Source organism: Astyanax mexicanus, chromosome 25 (genome assembly GCF_023375975.1).
Source record: "Astyanax mexicanus isolate ESR-SI-001 chromosome 25, AstMex3_surface, whole genome shotgun sequence".
NCBI classification, from domain to species: domain Eukaryota; kingdom Metazoa; phylum Chordata; class Actinopteri; order Characiformes; family Acestrorhamphidae; genus Astyanax; species Astyanax mexicanus.
In genome coordinates, this window is record NC_064432.1 from 23,539,982 (window position 1) to 23,555,056 (window position 15,075).

General features: G+C 38.0%; 1 protein-coding gene across 2 annotated transcripts in view; it reads left to right on the forward strand.

The window, feature by feature from the left end:
- The first annotated feature begins 346 nt into the window (after nt 1-346).
- The window catches only part of casq1b (calsequestrin 1b), a 33,358-nt gene continuing 18,629 nt past the window's right edge, over nt 347-15,075 (forward strand). The window contains exon 1 of one of the 2 annotated variants that reach the window (XM_049472431.1): nt 347-792. In XM_049472431.1, coding sequence (XP_049328388.1) covers nt 556-792 — 237 coding nt within the window. In that variant the 5' untranslated portion in view covers nt 347-555. The remainder of the gene's footprint in view (nt 793-15,075) is intronic. The other variant, XM_049472432.1, reaches the window with a different exon arrangement.

Genomic DNA, 15,075 nt, shown 5'->3' on the forward strand with positions numbered 1-15,075 from the left:
TCTACTGTAGCAGAGTCAGAGAGCGAGCGGCAGCGACCCGAGCTGCCCTGCTTTCTGCGTCCGGATGAGCCTTTATTTTTAGTGAGGGTCAAACCCCTCTCCAGAACTTAATATGGCAATGGAATCCCATCACCTCCCTCTCTCTCACACATCTCTCTCGCGCTGTCGCTCTCTCTTTCTGAGGGAGGGTATCCATATCCCTCTTACTACTTTTCCACCACTTCCAACAGGTGCTCTGACAAAGCCCGCCCCCTTTAAGACCTCAAGCTGTTCAACCACTGGTCGGTTCAATCGCTTTAGTCCAACAGGGTGGCATCCTAGAGGTTCCCACCCCTGCAAGCCCCAAGCAAGTGCTGGACCCTACATGCCCGTTTTAAAAGGAGGCGTGATCTGCTGGTCCTGCTCTTCTCTGGGGGGCAGGCGGACGGACTGGACCTTGTTCCTAACTGTTAACGTAACCCAACAGGCCGTTAGGAACAAAGTAAAAGCTGAAGAAATCCAAGAAACAACCCAAGAAAATAGGACATACTTTAGATCTTTCAACCAGCGGGGAAGATGAAGTGGGGCTGGGGGCTTGCAGGGCTTCTTCTGGCCTGTGGAATTTTATCCTGGGGGGATCGGGGCCTGGAGGTCCCAGAGTACGACGGCAAGGACCGGGTCCACGTGATGACCAACAAGAACTACAAGACCATCATGAAAAAGTATGACGTCATGGTGATCTACTTCCACAAGGCCGTCGGGCAGAACCTCATGGCCAGGCAGCAGTTTGAAGTGGAAGAGCTTGCCTTGGAGGTGTGTGTTCATTGATTTCATTGGCCAGACATGATGGCATTTAAAGGGTGGAGGGGTGGTATGATTATGATGAGGAGGATGATGATGATGATGATTGTGGTGGAGACGTATAGTGAATGCTTGTTGAAGTCATTATGAGTTGTGTAGAAGAAAGAACTGGTTGAGATTCCTGTTTGATTTGAATTTGAGGTGGCCATCTTGAATTTTTGTACATGGTCAATAGTGAAATGGTGAGAGCTCCGATAGTGCATACCACACATTCACTTTCACAAGAAGCTTGTCTTTGATGAGGTCTGCCAGGCAGAGTGCCAGTTGGGTCAAGGGTTACTAGTAATGGCGGTGATGCGTGAAGTTGATAAGTGAAGTGAAGTGCTCGTTTCAGTGGAGGAACATCAAGGAGGCAAAATATTATTTCACCAGTCACACCATATTCAAACACTAAAATGTAGTTTTAAAATCGTACGCAGTAAAATCTATGCAGTTTATTTTGTGCCAATTTTTTACACACAAAAAATAAAGTATGCAATAAAAATTGTGAGAATCAAAAAAGTGTATGTTGCAAATTCAAAAATATTGATTTTTCAATAACTTGGTTACTTTAAAATAACTGCAAAAGATTAATAAGGTTATTTGGGTTTGGATTTTGCCAGACTTTGCTTTAATTTTTGCGTTTTTTGTTGATTTCCTGTGGATTCACTGTTGAGGTCTTTTGCTTTTGGAATGTCTCATTTGCTTCTGCTTAATTTTTTAGCTATTTTAATTCTGATTGCAGTTTTTATATTTTTGTGTAAAATGTTTGGCACAAAATCAATTCCTTAACAATTTTATGCATTTTACTATACATATACAAAATCCAGCATTTTATTATCCATACATTTTTAAAGCTTTTTTACTTTTTTTACGCTCGATATTCCCATTTATCTCATTAGCACCACTAGTGTTTGGAATTGCATCCACCTGTACATTTTAAATTAGGATTTAGGTGGAGGATTTAGATATTACAATAAAAGCATGTGTTTAACTCAAATTTTATTGAGCATTTTACGTTTGTAACATGTAAAATGACATTCTGCTTAAATTGTTTGTCTTGTTTGGTCTTTTCAGACCAACATTTCCTTAATGAGTTGCTCTACCTTTTAAAGCACAAATACTTCATCTTACTTAGGCTGAAATGTTGGTTATCTATACTTTACACACAATTGTCTGAACTTTCTACTCCTTACATCTTAAAAACAGTCTCGTTACTCATTATTTCATTTTACTTCATTTTCATTCCGGCTTATAAATCTCCCCAGCAGATAAAGTGAATCTGATTGTGACTGGATGTAGAGAAGTATAAACATATACCATTCCGACTCCCTATTGGTTTATACTGTGATCCATCACACCTGCACACGTCCCGAGTTGATGCTTTAACTTCTACAGAAGTGTTTTAAATTCTAGAGTCTATACATCTACCTACAGAGTAATGAATGGAAATACTTTTCACATCTTTGCTTTAAAAACACATTTACTATGCAATCGGCATAGTGAAAATGTGTGGGATGCAATTGGATGTGCAATTAACACTTCAACTCCATGCAGAGACATCTTTAATGTTGCATAAGTGTAACACATCGATAACTACTGCATCTGTATGTGTAGCTTAAAAAATATGACCAATATTTGCCATATCAGTCTAGATTTGTAATAATTTATTGTTCCTGGTAACTGACATCAACAACATGTAGTGCTACTGAACAAGAGTTCAACAAGGGTGCGTTCATATTAGTATCTAGGTGTAGTTTTATGTGGACTTTTAGCAATCTCTGCACAACATAATCCGAAATATAAATAAGTATAAATCTCTCAAAGCGCCTCACATCTACTACAGGCTCAAAGAAACGTGCGCACTAGTTTAAGGTGGAATAGAAAATTAGCTTTAGTATTGCAGCCCATGGTATAATATGTTCAATGGATAACAATTAATTATAAGACTCTATTCATAATATAATTATTGATTCATAGTGGATTAATTGTCCAAATAATGATAATGTATGTTACATAAATAACAGTGCTTTGTAAATTATGTAAAGGGGTCCGTTGCTGCAGTATAGTAATGTAATTGAGCTGCAGTAATGACTTGTTAAAGGTTAGTAAGTGCATTAAGTAAATGTATTTATACTGTAGAGTAGAACTGCAGGGTGGAGGTTCTGAGACGTCATGTGGTTCAGACTCTACAGTAATGGATCTGTAGGGTGAGAGCAGGTGAGCGCTGATGGGCTCGCTGGTTGTTGATGTTTCCAGGTTGATGTCCACAGCAGAAGTGTCCTCTTACACACAGCGCCGAGCGGCCGCTATACCACCTCAGCACACAGACCTGAACTGCTGTACACAAACACACAGCCTGATTTAAACAAGCAAAGTGTTAAAACTGAGCTTTTTAAAAACTTTTTTAGGCTGTTTACATTGAAGAAGCATAGACCTGTTATTTTTAAGAGAAAATTGTTTAATAAGAACCGGTCTCCTCGTCTACTCTAATATAATTCTCAATGTTTAAGAATAGAAAACACTTTCTAAACAAACAATTATTTTTTATTTTAAACATATAGCCTTAGTGCAAAACACATTAAACAACAATATGACTACGCACTGCACAAAAATTGAACCGAAATGGACCAAGAACAATAACATAATTAACAATAAATTTCATCTACTCTAATATAATTAACAATGTTTAAGAATATAAAACAGTTTTTTATTATAAGAATATAGCCTCATTACAAAACACATAAAACAGCTATAAGGCTGTGCGTGGACAAGCTGAGGAGCTGGCGTGTGCACAGTGCTCACCGTGCAGTTCCAGAGCTGCATGATTTTAACATTATTTGTTAATTAATTTGTTTATAATATTAATAGATATATATTTATTTATTTATATAATTTTATTTTTTTTTCCCTCTTCTTCTTCTTCTTATTATTATTTATTTAGTATTTATTTAGTTCCATTATTTACTTTTTTATAATTGTGGTGATCATTTTAGTCCTTTATTTCTTTAACTGTGTTTATATTTTATTATTCTACGTATTTATCTCTTTGTTTTATTGCTCTACATTTTAGCCTGTTTGCATATAATTTCACTTTACTATTTTATAATAACTATTTTATTTTTTCTTAATTAAATCTTACATTTTTTGCTTGTTTTTATAATTTAAACTTTAATTTTTGTAAGTTTGGCAACATTGAAAATGAGGGTTACCCTCAATGTATTTACTGAGTGGGGTAAAAAAAAATTGCCCAAATTGGGTCTGAATCTGTGTTTTTGGTGGGTTCTGAGAGTGTTTTTATAAAGAGTCTGTTAATAGATTTTTCCAGTGATTGATGTTAATATTTTTTATTGTTTTCCATTTCATGAGGATGATTTAAAGTCAGTGCAATATTTTATGATTTGTTACTTTAATATATTGTGATTATCACGCCATAACTTTGTATAAAATAAAAATAGCAGTAAAAAATAGAGCCCGACCCCTTGTTTCCCAAACCTGGCCAGGGTTATAAAGTTATAAATCCTAATCTTGTGTGTTTTTAATAACGTATCGATTGGACTCTGAGTTAGGAGGGTGTTGCGTAGTGCTAATGCTAAGAGCACTCCTGTGCTCTTCACTCTTCAGGAAGCTTCAAATCTGATATTGACTTTACAGAGCCTGAAAGCAGCTTCAGAAACGCCTAATAGCTTTATAGCCTCGGACAGCTGTGCCAAAACTATTTAAGTGCTGTGAGATTTAGGATGGAATATTAAAGCGATTTCTATTCAGATTCTATTATTTATGAACACATTACATGGTCACAAGTATGCAGACATAAAAATATCGCATTTAGATGTCTATTTTCTGGTCTATTTTGATATACAAGGCATTTTATACACCTGATTATAAGACGCATGTTGAGAGACACTGTAATTCAGCAGCTAACTAAGTTAAGTAAAGCTAAGCTAAGTAAACAAAACTGTAATAAAAAATAGATATCAAACGTGCGCTAAATAATAATCTACGCAGAATTCTCTCCTGAAAACTGTTTATTTGGGTGAGTAAAGCGCTTGCTTATATTTGCAATATTAGCTAGCATTAGCGGCTAACCCAGATTAGTAACAGATGACAGCGAATGTAATTGAATCTCATAATCGGACTCTCGCGCTGTTCTGAAGAGAGATCAGATCTGGTACGGCTCTGGCAGGACTAAAATCTGTGAATGTACCGTACCGTACTATTCCCTGATCACCCTGCCGTGTTCCTGAACTGCTGTACAGTTGGAGCTGCCACTGTGTCACTGTAGTAGCTTTTTATTTTCCAATGCTGATATTAATACTGATATTTTATGTGTAGGTCTGTCAGGTTTTGCAGCAGTGGAGGCAGACGCAAATGCAAGTAATTTATTACAAAAGACAAAACCAATAACTAAACAGAAATAAAACGAGACAAACAAAACATAGAACCAATAAATACACAGAGACAAGGAACTAAGAAAACCATCAACGAAACAGATGTTAAGACGTAAAAGAACCGACAAAGGAAACAGGAAACGCAGGGCTATAAATAAACACACAAGGTGGGAAAGGAAACAGGGAACACCTAGGGAAAGGTAACAAGGAATTATATATTATTTATATACTGCACTGTATGTACGCTTTTGCAGAGTGTAGAACTGCTCAAATCTCCATTATTCTTCAGTTTTCATAAAAACAATGGACATTTTTCCCTCAGCATGTGCTGAAATAAAACCTTGAACCATTGTTTCACTCCCGTCGAGATAAAACCGCAGCCTGAGGAATGAAGTAGCAGCATTTGGAGATGAACCTCTGCGCTCCCTGATCTCTAAGCCTGTTCTCCAGCAGGGCTGAGAGTCTTTATTGTCTAAGTCCTCATCAGAGTGTCTGAAAGTACCTCTGAGCAAATCCCCTAAGCTATCTCAGTCTTGTCATGGTAACCGTAACGTCATTGTGAAGTCGTGCTGAAGCTCTAGTGCTAATGTCCTTCCTGTGAAACGGCTGTATTATTACCCCGCTCTCTGGCAGCTTCTTTATTAGCGGCTGTCGCACAGCAGAACCCATCACTCAGCAGAACCCATCACTCAGCAGAACCCATCATACAGCAGAACTTATCACACAGTAGAACCCATCACACAATAGAATCCATCATAAAGTAGAATCAGACAGCAGAACCCAGGTGACTGTTGTCTGGGTTCTAATTAGTCAGTGGAGCACCTGTGTTTTCCGTTGTCAAGATATCAGGTAAATTTCTGGCGTATTAATAACACCTTATTTTCAGACCACCAAGCTCATCAGTGTAGATCTATATTTACACTCTAAAAAACAGAGGTACGATATGAGTACTTTTTTGTACTCGAAGGTACATTCTTTATAATTGTACCCTCAAAGGTACAATATTGGTCTTTACAGGGTCAGATTTGTTCCCTCTGAAGTACAAAGTCATTTCTAACAGCAATAAGTACAGATTTGTACCATTTAACCTGCAGCCAAAAGGTACATTCAGTATTCTGCATCACTGTACTGATGAACAGTATATATTTAAATTGCACATTTTTTATTTGAAAGCCAGACAATTTTGTATCATCAAGTTTTTGAGCCATTTTTAGTTGATGACAATGTTTATAATCTTTATAATCTATACTGGCACAAAAACCATGGGTACAAAAAAGTACTTTCACTGAAAGGTACTTTTTTGAACCTTAATATAAGGTACAGCCCCAGCGACAAGCTTTATACTCTTTTAAGTACAAATCTGTACTTATATTTCTTAGAGTGTAGAAGGAGTGAAAATAGACTGTAGGTGGGGTGTAAGATAGCAGTGAGCATCGCAGTGACACGCTTTGCACAGGGCATATGATCAACAATCTCTCACCAGGAGGTGCACTACCCAAACGTAACTTCTGAAGGATGTTTTAACAGGGCTGCAATACTTGTGACGTGACCAGAGCAATGTTTAGACCCCCAAACCCGCAACTAGTCCCCCCTTTTACCCAACTCAGTCACGAAAACTAGTTCTGACAAATCTTTTAAAATGAATTCTGGCTATTCCGCCAGTCTGAAGGCGGTGAAGGCCATCGATTCTGTAATTCAGGGCTTTATTCTTCTGCTTCTGGGAGTCTGGTGTGAAGGACAGATTAATTTGATCAGAATGAAAGCTGTGGACCTTTAGAAAGAGAATGTCCTTTCCTGAGAATGTGTTTACTGCACTGAAACTCTCAGTGTTTGGCCTTCAGCTCTGTGGCCTTCAGTTTCCCAGCCTTCAATACGAGAATTCCCTTAAAAAAGGTTCTACAGCATGAATACAGGTTTCAGTATTGACGTACGGATGTTAAAGTATCTTTATAAATCTGTATAAAAATATTTTTACCCATATAGAGTGAAGAACAGCAGCTGTAACTGAAAGGAACAATATATGTTATTTATATGACATAAGTGGTGCCGCTTGTCTGTGAGACGGATCTGTAATACAACAACATATAAAAGTTGTTGTGAATGCGTATGTGGAAATAACACTATAATAAACTAAAAAATAATAAATATCAGTTCATAACCTTTTAGTGCGTTGTATGTTCTCCATTAGAGCTGCACAATATATCATTTCAAGAAAAAGTTACGCTATTTTTATTTTCTTTGACATTTCCACAAGAAACAGAATATATTTGCGTAATATCATTTAATCTGGATACACAGAGGTCTTAATTAATACCATGAAATGTTGGGGTCTTAGCTATAATCTATATTTATACTTATTTTATATAATCGATCTTAATCTATATTTGACACCATGTAACAATAATGTATCACAAAGAAAAGCGATACAATATATTGCAATAACAATATTTTGTCCCAACCCTATGTGAAATTAAAAATGACCTCCACCGGGTTTGAAAACTGTACTTTAGCCTGTTTTGGAGCACTGACAGATACCACTTGCAACGGAAAATAAACTAGTATTGTGTCCAACTACTTTTATTTTGAACTAACTCTCTCAATTAATCATTAGTATGTTTTTTTGGCACAAAGTGAAATAATCCAATCAATATTTGATTTTACTCCGATAAATCTAGCTGCCTTGCCATGAGCACCTTGGCCAGCACTCACAAGCACCTCACAACTTCAGAAAATCAGAAAATCAGAATTTGAGAAAATTAGATTATTATATAAAAAGATCAATTGGTACTTTTAGTATGCAGTATGGGCAGTGTGCCAAGTCCTGCTGGAAGATGAAATCCTCATCTCCATAAAAGTTGTCAGCAGCAGAGGGAAGCATGAAGTGCTGTACGATTTTGTGGGAAAACAAAACTGCACTGACTTTAGACTTGATAATAAAACACAGTGGATCAACACCAGCAGATGACATGTCTCTCCAAACCATCACTGATCATCAGTAAATTTTACATTTCATTTGTAAATCAAGGGAGCAGAGTCTGGAGGAAGAGTGGAGAAACACACAGTGCAAACTGCTCGAGGTCTAGTGTGAAGTTTCCACCAATCAGTGATGGTTTGGAGAGACATGTCATCTACTGACAACTTTTATGGAGATGCAGATTTTATTTTCCAGCAGGACTTGGCACACTGCCCACACTGCCAAAAGTACCAATTGATCTTATATAATATTCTATTTTTTTTGAGACACTGATTTTTGGGTTTTTTAATTGGTTCTAAGTCATAATCATCAACAATAAAAGAAATAAAAGCTTAAAATAACACACATACATCTATGTAATATGAGTTTCACATTTTAAACTGAATTACTGAAACAAAGTAGCTAGCTTTTCAATGATATTCAAATTTCCTGAGATGCACCAGTATAGTCCAATCTGTCCACTGCATGTAGAGTACAGACATGTCCTGTACTGTTCATATACTAATTTAATAATCCTGACCCAGTCTTGATCTCAGTTCCCATAAAAGAGGCCTGAAGCATTCAGGAGATATTAAGCCTCCCCGTATCTCTTAGCCGTATCATTCCTCAGGAGGACAGATCCTTGATAATAATAAATAATTCATAAGATCTCTAACGGGCAATTATGGAACTTCCCTGAGTAATACATCAGATAGATGTATAATAGATGTAGGCCTGAGCAATTTAATACATTACACCATTAAACTCTCCTGAACCTGATGATGTCATCTGCTGAAAGTCACCTGAGAACATGACCAGGCTGAAGATTTTTTTAAGAGACTGCTGGACAGAGCTCAGAACTGTGTTTATATAGAACATATATTTAGATCGGCTGCGTCCCAATCGTATACTACACACTAATACTACACAGTCTAGTCAGTCCAGACTACTATAACCACAACTTTTCCATATTTCTGCACCCATTTTATCATCCATTTACATACTGTATACTTATTATAGACTGTAGTTCTGTATCTGTTTCTCTGTATACTTTATAGTATATCATTGTCCTCCTTTCTTTAGAATTCAGAACTCCAGAATTTGATTTCTGATATAGATTAAAATGCAAAAATTGAACTAAATGAGGTTAAAAAGTGTACCCAGTGCCAGCACCTCGCCGACGTGGATCACGCACTGCCCGGGAAAATTCATCATAATAGTAATCATAATAATGACTATTTAAAAGAAAAAAAGGAAATTGTAAAGGATGTTAATGGGTATAAGCAACACCAAAATAACACATTTGCAGGAGAAAGTTTAAAGGATTCCACTTCTAAACCATGTATTACAAGCTGGGGGTGAAAGCTGTGCTCACTTTTTAAGTTTTACAGCTCAATAAACATAATTTACGTAAAGCTGCAGAGCTTTCAGACCTCAAATAATGCAAAGAAAACAAGTTCATATTCATTTATTCAAGTTTTCAATATCAATATTTGGTGGAAAAACTCTGGTTTTGATTAATTTTTTATGCATCTTGGCATGTTCTCTACCAGTCTTGCACACTGCTTTTGGATAACTTTATGCCTTTTCTTCTGGTGCAAAAATTTAAGCAGTTCAGTTTGGTGTTTTAAGTGATATAACTGTAGTGTTTTGAAATAATTGGAGGTCAAACTTAGGAAAAATGCCCATTTGGTTTTGTATGAAGCAGAATTTGACATACTGAGAAAGATCTACAGCCACCAGATACCCATGTGTCAACTCCTCAGTGTGATGAATGGAGCTCTTTCCCACAATTCCACAGCACTGCCTGAGGAGACAGGGCAGCCTGGCCTGCTGTACATGTCAGCAAATTTCAAGAGCTGCCAAAATACTCCCTCCTGCCAGAATAGCTCCCGCTGGCTATGGCCTGGTGGCTGCCTGTTAGCGGCTAATTTTAGCCTCCATTACCACCTTCTCTCCAGCCCCTGACATTCAGCCGCTGTGTCCGGCCTGGTCCTCAGAGAAGTCCTGCAGCTGTACTTCAGCAGGTCTGGAGCAGAAGAGCTGCTCACTGATCATCATCATCATGTTTACTGATCTTTTAGAAGCCCAGTGGTCTGTCTGGTTCTGCCACCTGCTGGGAATTGCTTATTATAGGAGTATAAATTATCTCTGTTCATTACTCTGTAGGTAGAAGTATAGATACTAGGGTTTAAAATACTTAAAGTTCTGTTAAAGTTGAAGTATCAACTTTTTTACTCTTTAAGTAACTCTTTAAGTGACTGACAGCTCTAGGCCTGTCACGCTAACAAAAATTTCAGGACGATATATTGCGATGTGGTTGGTCCTTCTTGGTGGTATGCTGACATTACCCTGGATACCGTGGCTCTTGATACATCACAAAGACTTGCTGTCTTGGTCACAGATGCTCCAGCAAGACATGCACCAACAATTTGTCCTCTTTTGAACTCTGGTATGTCTCCCATAATGTTGTGTGCATTGCAATATTTAGAGCAGAACTGTGCTCTTACCCTGCTAAATGAACCTTCACACTCTGCTCTTACTGGTGCAATGTGCAGTTAATGAAGATTGGTCACAAGGCTGCTCCAATTTAGCCATTAAACCTCCCACACTAAAATGACAGGTGTTTCAGTTTCGTTGTCCAACCCCTGTATATACAGTATATTAAATCGAAAAAACAGAGTTTTTTTGGATTTCTCTGTCACATGACATCACGTTCAGTAGCTCCTTCATTTCCACTCGCTGTTGTGTTTTTAACGTGGATCTCCGTGGAAACGTGCGCCCAAAGTGTAATTACGGTGTGTAGCAGTGGACAAATAGCAATTTTATTAAACGCGAGGAGACGAAACTCTGAGATTTGCATCCGGACGGGACTAAAATTACCGGAGCACCACAAAAAGAGTTCAGTGAAAAACAGTAGATAATTCAGCCAATATTTTTTTTATCTCAGATGTCCCCTGAGATAAAAAAAAATATTGGCTGAATTATCTACTGTTCAATAGCGTTTCTACGCTAATTGCTATTTGTTTAATTCGATTAAATCATTTTATTAGCGAATTTAACAGCTTTCTTTAGACTGATACGAGCAGTTTCTCCACTGTTCTGCTCTATAGGTAGAAAACCAACCCAGTCTGATGGGATTAAATGTGACTGTCACCTACATCTTCACTGATGCATCTTCACTGAGAGGCTTAACTGTGGGGTGTGTGTGTGTGTGTGTGTGTGTGTGTTACATAATCAAGGCCGTCCCTCAGTCTGTAATACGAGCAGGCCACTCAGTGAAGCTCTGCAGATTCAGGAGCTGAGTTTTATACGATACCAGGTTCTCTAGATCTTCACTGAGAAAGTATGATCGTAAAAACGCACAGATGTGTGTGTGTGTGTGTGTTTGTGTGTGTGTGTGTGTGTGTGTGTGTGTGTGTGATGATTAACACATGCTGTGTTGTAAGTGTCACAGATGGCTGTATTAATATCTCTTATTCATGTCTGAAAATGTCAGAGAAATGCAGGGGAGCAAAGTGTGGTATGAAATATTCAGAGAGGAGCGTTTAGGGTCATGACCTGCACCTTCTGAACACTTACGCTACACACTTTAAAGTTAGAGATATACTTGCTGATAATACGCGTTCGCGTACGCATCATGGCTGCTTATACACTGCTTATGCCAACATCTTATTGATGTTAAATAACACGAGGTAAGAAGCGTTGAGTTTAAAACCCAACATCTGCTTAACATCATAATGGCACATTAAGTCGTAATGTGATTGCATTTAAAATTGTAATGTTGTTAGACATAGATTTGCTGTTCCCTAATAGTTTTAAGTTGCAGAATATAACATCTTTCAAATTCATGCCCACATTTTGTTGTGGTTAAATAACACACAGGCATGAGGTCAAACCCAACATCTGCTAAACGTCAAAATGGTCATGTGCACCTAATGTGAAACATGGGTTTGCTGTTTCTTAATAGTTTTAAGTCGTAGTGTTTAGTAATCAGAGTATAACGTCTTTCAAACGTCTCATGCCAACATCTTGCACATGAGGTATGAGGTGTAGAGAGTTGATTTTATAATATGCCTGTACAGCGTTATTGAAATTGAGGTCAAAGCAATGTTCGTTTTTGTTTTGTCTATCTGACGTCAGACTGACGTTGTATTCCAGCTGGGTGTGAGCTGTAGTTGGATGCACTGAGTCTGCACCCCGTCACCCTCTGATCCTTTATCTTTTATGGGTTTTGTCTGTTGAGTTTCTCCCCAGGAGGAGCTCCTGTATTTATTTCTAGACAGACGTTAAATCTTTCATAGCGGCGCTGCAGTGTTACGTAATGCTGTTTGTGTGCGGCTGTGATGTCTGTTATTTATTTATAGCTGAGATGAATTGGGAAACGTTATAAGAAATACAGTAGTGGAGACGTACAGTAAGGTCTACAACTTTCAGGATGATGAAATAAAGGACTGTTAAATTTGCAGATCAAGAGACATTCTTACGATGATCTTTTATTAAAAGAATGTAACTTTACGTTTTTTTACGTAATTTTTGGCAGCAGTTAATATAAAAGTCTGTTAGTAGAACAAGACATTATCCTGAAGTTGTATTTTTATTGCAGTATATTGTTATTGTTGCAATTAACTGCTCTCATCACTCACCTTGCGTTTTCAAGAATTTCCTGCCGGGGATCAATAAAGTGTCCGTCCGTCCGTCCGTCCGTCCGTCCGTCCATCCATCCATCCATCCAAAGCCGCTGTTGTCCCGAATTCAGCACCCCCGCCAGGAAAAGCACCCTCTCGGGAGCGCACACCCTCATCTTCTTGGCTTTAACTTTATTTAGAAAATAGAAATACCCAAAATACTTTTCTAATCTAAGTTGACTTGTAAGAAATAAGGAAAACGGAACATGTCACCTGCAGCCACTCCCGAGAGGGGGTGCTTTTCCTGGCGGGGGTGCTGAATTTAGCACTGTAGTAGTGCCTAAATCTGCACCCCCGCCATGAAAAGCACCCCCTCTCAGGAGCATGTTTCTAATTAAAGTAAGCTGAAGCAATTATCCCCTCTTCTATCAGGAAGAGGGGGTGCTTTTCCTGGCGGGGGTGCTGAATTCAGCTCCATAGTAGTGCCTAAATCTGCACCCCCGCCATGAAAAGAACCCCCTCTTCCTGATAGAAGTGGGGATAATTGCTTCAGCTTACTTTAATTAGAAACGTGCTCCTGAGAGGGGGTGCTTTTCATGGCAGGGTTTCGCGCTTTTAAAAATAAAAGTTTCTGTTAAAACAATTTCTGCTTTTTCTGCTGTATTATTTTTTGGGGGGATACATTCACCCCATTGGTTTCTATGTTAATGGTTACACAGAGTAGAGCTGTATATTATCAGACATTTTAAATAAGAGAACACCCCAGAAGTCGGATTTCCTCCTAGAAAGTTGGGAAATCCTCACCAACCATTAGTTCAAAATCCAAGATGGCCGCTCTGCACATTAACAACAGTAAAAGCAATTATGTTATACAGGTTATCATTCTTTCTATCTGCTATTAGTGACTCATTAAATCAGTCATAGACGCAGTACTGTCCATCTATCTGTGGATATGCTAACTTGGGGGAAAATGCTAACAAAACTAACTACATTTACAGCATTTGTCCTCCTCCCTCTAGGTTTGGCATTATACAGAGAATATGGTAACTTGCTCTTAGAGCCTATAACACATAGAGACCAAGCAAAGACGATGCACGTTTGTAGTGAAGATGAATAGGAAGGTAGCACAGGGTAATGACGACACACTTATGGTGAGCTGTGTTTGGGAGAAAAGACGGGGCTAACAATTGAGTAGTGTGTCTGTTTGCCTTTATTTCTACAGAACAAAAGGAAATGGAACCATGGTGTCCATGCCATGTTCAGCCATTTTTCTACGTTGCATTTTAAGCATAACACAGTAAAGGAGCTTGTTTTCTAACAGTGTTGCTGCTACTGTTGAACAGATCTTTATATAACACATTTAATTGTTCCTGTTCCTGCTGGTGGCCAGATGTGCGAGCGAGCTGATTGGTCGTGCGAGACGGAGTCATATTTCCCAGTTGTGAGGAAATCGAGTTTGGCCGAGGTTCGATCAAGCCTTAATTAACTCATTAAATTATTTCCTCTCGACACTTTCCTGGAAGAGCTTGGATATTTGCAGAATTCATCAAACAGCCATTCTCACAACTCACAGCGAGAACACTGATCTCATATCAGCGCCACACAATAACCCGAGCTAAAGGAGAGCATCGGTACCAGCAGGGGATCGACCCAAAGCCATAACCCTAAACCTGCAGGAGAAGAACCAATAAAGCTCTGAATATCACACTTCTGCAGAATATTACACTAATAATTACCGTAGACTTTCCAAAAAGCAACAGTGCGCCTTATTTATGAATTCTATCAGTCAGGTATTAAGAAAGAAGTTAAGCCACTCTGCTGAAGTTATAGGGGTGAGTTTTCAGTGAAGTTTCTCCAGCACTAAGGCTGGGTGCAGCAGCACTAGCATTAGCCGCTAATCGCAGCACTAGCTCTTTCACCGTTCAGAGGTGAGTATATTGGACTGTATTCTGTGTTTGCCGTGTTAAAACAAGCTACGTCAATCAATCAATCCATCAACCTCTATTTACACTCAGGAAAATGTTGAGGGTGACCCTAATTTATAACGTTACCGAGCATTTACAGTATAAAAGGGATTGAAAATATTAAAAAGAAATGAGAAATAATAAAGAATAAAATAGTAGAAAATGATAAATAAAAGAAATACAAATTTTAAATCAACATTTAATATTTATGAATAAAATATATGTGAAATAGAAAATTCTAAAAGACCATAAAACAAATTGACACATAAAAGGTAAAGAATTTATAAAATGTAAAATAAATAAAAAGTTAACAAAAGTAA